This window comes from Cricetulus griseus, chromosome 2 (assembly GCF_003668045.3).
Source record: "Cricetulus griseus strain 17A/GY chromosome 2, alternate assembly CriGri-PICRH-1.0, whole genome shotgun sequence".
In the NCBI taxonomy this organism is placed as follows: Eukaryota; Metazoa; Chordata; class Mammalia; order Rodentia; family Cricetidae; genus Cricetulus; species Cricetulus griseus.
In genome coordinates, this window is record NC_048595.1 from 9,170,657 (window position 1) to 9,175,664 (window position 5,008).

At 43.3% G+C, this 5,008-nt stretch overlaps 1 protein-coding gene across 1 annotated transcript; it reads right to left on the reverse strand.

Moving 5' to 3' along the window:
• Window positions 1-2,760: 2,760 nt before the first annotated feature.
• On the reverse strand, window positions 2,761-4,152 carry LOC100757061 (arylacetamide deacetylase-like 4). Its single transcript, XM_035438877.1, has 2 exons — window positions 3,956-4,152; window positions 2,761-3,106 (listed from the first exon to the last, which is right to left on the reverse strand). Exons 1-2 carry the CDS (start codon window positions 4,137-4,139, stop codon window positions 3,039-3,041), a joined length of 252 nt encoding a protein of 83 aa, XP_035294768.1. The 5' UTR covers window positions 4,140-4,152; the 3' UTR covers window positions 2,761-3,038.
• Between the last annotated feature and the right edge of the window lie 856 nt (window positions 4,153-5,008).

Genomic DNA, 5,008 nt, shown 5'->3' on the forward strand with positions numbered 1-5,008 from the left:
GCTACAGGTGTGCCTGACCACGCTTGCGAGGGCCTGGTCAGGGTGACATAGAGTGAGACTTTCAGGGGACTGCATTTTCTCTTTCGGTTTCACTTTTGTACTTGCGGTACAGACTGCTGCCACACCGGCTGGCTAGGTTGCTCTGTAAGTAAGGCTTTTCCCTATTAAATACCCTTATATTTCTACCTGACTCCGTATTGGTAATTTCCCACTATAAGTCTAGACTGAGCAACACAGTGACAGCCTAGCTGAAAACAACAGCAACAATAGTACAATTTTAAAATGTGCAAAAGCATTCTATTGTCTGTATGTCCAATAATTTACTTTTGAGAAAGTCATCTATGGAAAGATGACTCTATTGTTCTTAGTCTTGGTGACTGTGTAGAAAATTTCCCTAAAGAATTATGTGTAGGTTTTAGTATAGTTGTGTCTTAAATCAGTTAAGTGAACATAGAGTATCATAATTGCTGAGAAAAACTTTGTCTTATATCATGTTCAGGTTTTTTTTTTTTTGTATTTTATGGTCCCATCATCAATATGTCTTCTAAATGCTTGCATTTTATATAATTGTTTTTTGAGATTTTAATATAATTGTATCACTTCACCCCATTCTCTTTCCTCCCTCCAATGCCTTCCACACACCCACCTTGAGCTCTTTCAAATTATGACCCCATTTTCTTCAACTTTTGGTAGATTTTGGCGTTTGTGTGTATGTGCTTGTGTGTGTGTGTGTGTGTGTGTGTGTGTGTGTGTGTGTGTGTAGTGAATATGTGTGTGTGTGTGTGTATGTGTGTGTGTGTGGTGAATGTGTGTATTCCTAAGTATATAATACAACCTTATTACTCCATATAATTCTGTTTTCATGTTTGTGTTTTCAAGGATATGTTTTGGATAACCAACTAACAGCTTCACTCTTCCTTGGGGAAGACTATATCTCCCACTTTCATCATTCTTTAGTTTCCTGTAGTTCTCTGTTTGGGGTTGAGCACTCTTGAATTTCCCCCATTTACACATTAATGTGTCTACTGGTGTTTTTGTTCAGGTCATGTTGAGGCATCAATGCTGGTGAGACTTTATTGGCATAGATTCTCTGACACTTCCATGAAACACAATGTCACAGAAACCTCTGTCTCTCAACAATCTTTCTACTGCCTAGTTCCCATTGACTCCTGAGCCTTAGGCTCAAAAGTTTTGTTTTGGATGTATCAGTTGGAGAAGAGCTTCAGTCCTCTCCATTTTGATCAGTTGTTTTCTGTGACGGTCTTTGTCTATTGCAAATCTAATTCTTGATAAGAAGTGAGAACTGCATTCACTCAGGTAGAGACACATATTTAGAATGCAGATCGGGATTATGCTGCTTTAATAAAGTTTCAGTTCTATGTTCTCCTCCAAGATCCATGATGCCATTAGTTTTAGGTAGTTGGCTAGGTTTCCAGTGTCAGGAAAGATTTTCCCTGCATTGAGAATGTTTTCATTCTAATTAGAGAGCTGTGGGTTACCACCATGGTGTGTATGCTGCTACCCTTAGGGTTATACTGTGCTGGTCATTGTTGTGGGTCATAAGCATTACAGTTTGGATGAACTGTTGGTTGCCTCCCTTCTTTGGAGCCTTACATGATTCCTTCTGATACAATGAAAGTTAGTCCTCAATGAGGAGATATTCAGATAGATCAAGCTAGGTAACTTCTGCAATATGTGCTTAAAGTACATGGTCTCTTCAGCAATAAGGACTTATTTTCCATTTTTAAATGGCAACCAAGGGCAATAGTAATAGCCGGTAATGTTTAGTAGTTTCTTAGAAAACCCTAACCAACAACTCAAAAGAAGGTTTCTCATGTTTAGTGTTGGGGTTTTTGTTAGATGGTGCATTGCTCCTGGGGGAGCATTGTCAATTCAGCAGAAAAAAATATTTAAACACTATATGTAGAGTCATGTACACTACAGGCTTTTTGGTAGCTATTTTATGATCTCTTATGATTTTTCAAACATCTTTATTGTTCTTTTAACCTCTTTTCTCCTTTTTGTCTTCTACTACCTCCAAATTAATGTGCCCCCATTTTGCCATTTCCCACTTTATATCTATTTCTCTACATTTTTGAAAGTGCCTATTTGTAACACTTATTTATTTTACCTTTGCCCTTGTTCTGGGCATACACTGGTGTTGTGCAATTTCGTGAATTTCAATTCTGTAGTGACTAATAATGGGACATCATTTGATTGGATTCCTTTTTTTTGCTATGTGTGTATTATTTTATAACAAATCTGTGCTTATTTTATTTATTTTTAGGCTTTTTTTGATGTAGCTTTGTCTGTCTTGGCAATCACGATGTCTTGGAAAACAGCAACCAGCAAAGATGCAGGAAATGCTACAGGAATTAACTCTCCTGTCACACCTCTTTCTGGATTCTCCTTTCCCTGATGTGCTGGGCACACAGTGAACATTGTGAAAACCACCCCTACCACACTTTAAGTTGCCATCTATGTTAGCAATAGTGCGTTCATTCTAATGTTTATTTTCTGTGATTAAGCAGCAGTGTTAGGACATTAGGCAATTGGACTCATTCCTGCTTTGACAATGATGATGACTGGCCCTTGGAAGAACTCAGAAGCCTGAAGAACAGTAGTATCATAGGCCCAGGGACTATCCAGTGGCCGTGCAAGAGCAGAGACGAATCCTCAGGCATGACAGTGAGAGGAAGCAGAGAAGCTGTGCTGACAAAAGAAGCCAAATCCAGCAGTAGACAGACAGTAAGGGAGGCAGAGGCAGCAGTGGCCACAGCAGGAGACACAAAAGAAGGAGCAACTGGAGCTTTAAAGGACCAAGGATTCCACACACTCCCTGTCAGGAACTGCGAATAAGGGATTGTCAAGGCCTGGGGAATTGTGACCTGCTCGACCATGTCAGGAGTTGTATATTAAAAAACTAACAAACAAGCAAGAACACCCCATGTCTGGGCCCCCTTTCTGTGGTCTAATGCCATCCAGATGGTTCCCATAAATACCCTACCATATCGGAGTCACCAATTGTCTCAGGCCACTCACCCCACCATCAGCACCACAGAGTCTGTCTCACTGGCCAAGAGGCTGCACAGGCTTTGGTAATGGTCTGCAAGAGAAGACCCAGTGTTAAAGCAGTACCAAGAGCCGGGCGTTGGATGTGCACGCCTTTAATCCCAGCACTCGGGAGGCAGAGGCAGGCGGATCTCTGTCAGTTCGAGGCCAGCTTGGTCTCCAGAGCGAGTGCCAGGATAGGCTCCAAAGCTACACAGAGAAACCCTGTCTGGAAAAAACAAACAAACAAACAAACAAACAAACAAACAAAAAAACAGTGCCAAGAAACAGACACCTTCCACTACAGCTTGCTGGACCCAGAGAGTAAATCTTCTCTCTGAAGTCAGAGAAGTTCAGAGGCTACAGCAGGTAAAGGGCAGGAAGAGACAAGCGACAAGATTGGAGAGGACACCCAGGGTTGTGAGAGGTGTGATGAAGCAGGGGCAGGCTCTGAGTGCATTTGGGGACCCTTCTGCTGGGAAGATGAAAGGTGGAGACAGGACACTGTGTTTTGGGTTCAGCAGTGCAGGGGAGGAAGTGAACGGATTCTCTCCACCATGTGTCAGCCGAGCTGAGGAGAGTGCATGCATTTGAGAGTGTTGTGAGAAGGCAGAAATGGCCAGAGCCATGAGTGGAGAGCAAAGGAAGGAATCATATTTAGTTCCAGGACAGCCCTACTCTGACACTCGGCCCCTATCTAGACTCAGACCAATATAGAAAATACTGTTATATAAGCTAAAAGCAATTAACTGGAATGAGCCCTGGGCTCTGCACCCATCTTCTCATTAGGAAGCTCCAACTTCTTCCTCCACTGACTCCCTCCTGACAAATCCTCATGAGACCATGTGCCTGATCCCACCTTTGATGAAAACCTTCCCCCTGCCCTCGAATGCCAGCTCCTCACCCAGGCTTCCAGTAAGTGCACCTCCTCCATGATAGAAGATGATGCCTCGCCGGGGTTGGGAAGATGCTTTCTTGGGCTTCAGCAGCCTCACAGGGATTGTCCCAAAATGCATATCAGTCACCAACACGTTGGGATCCTTCTTTATCGGCATTAGGCCTTCGAGAAACTGTAAAAACCGGGGCATGGCGCAAATCCTCAGTTTCTCTAGTATGTTTCCCTGCAGTAGGTGAAGGGTGGAAAGTGAGGCGTAAGAGACAGTGGCGGGTGAGTGGCTGCTGAAGCCACTTAGCACTGCTCAGGTGTGTTCACCATTCCTCGCTGCCTGCTTTCTCCACATGCAAAGGGGTCGTGGGGACAGAACTCACTGTGCACTCTCTTCATATAGGGGCCTGTTGGAAATTTTCTTCCCACGAGGTCCTGAATGCTGCTGCTGCTGTGATTGGAGTGTTGGCCTCCCTGCTCAAAACTCACAGTGAAATTCCATTGTCAGTGTGAAGAGGTCGGCATTTCAAGTGGAGATGATGTGGTACCCTCTTGAGTTACTTAAGTCGTTTTTGAGCTGACTGTTACAAGTGTCTTCATAATAGACTTCTGAGGAGGAAGGTCACCAAGTTTTTCTGTCCTATGAGCATAGGCATCTCTTTCCTTTTCTACTAACAGGTGACTTAAGATGGCCTATTGCTGGGACCACTGCTCTAGGGCTTCCCAAATTTCTAGAATGAGCACATCTATCACTCTTTGCTCTGGGTTACACTAGATTTCTTGGTGTTGTCACAGCCAGCAAATAGAGGAAAAAAGTGCAAGGCACCACATGGAGGTGCCTCAGGATGAAGGAGCCAGGTAGATCCATGAGATAATTGATAGAATGTTTTCCTATTAGACCTTGGTAATGCATCTGTTTTCAGTGTTTCTTTGGACCCTGGATCTCAAGGCCAATTTCTATTTTCTTGAAATCATCAACAGTGTGTCTTGAGACTCATACCCCATGGTGCATTCACAATCCCACTAATTGTCATGGGATGGTTTGCAGGACCTGCTTTATCACCCTACCCA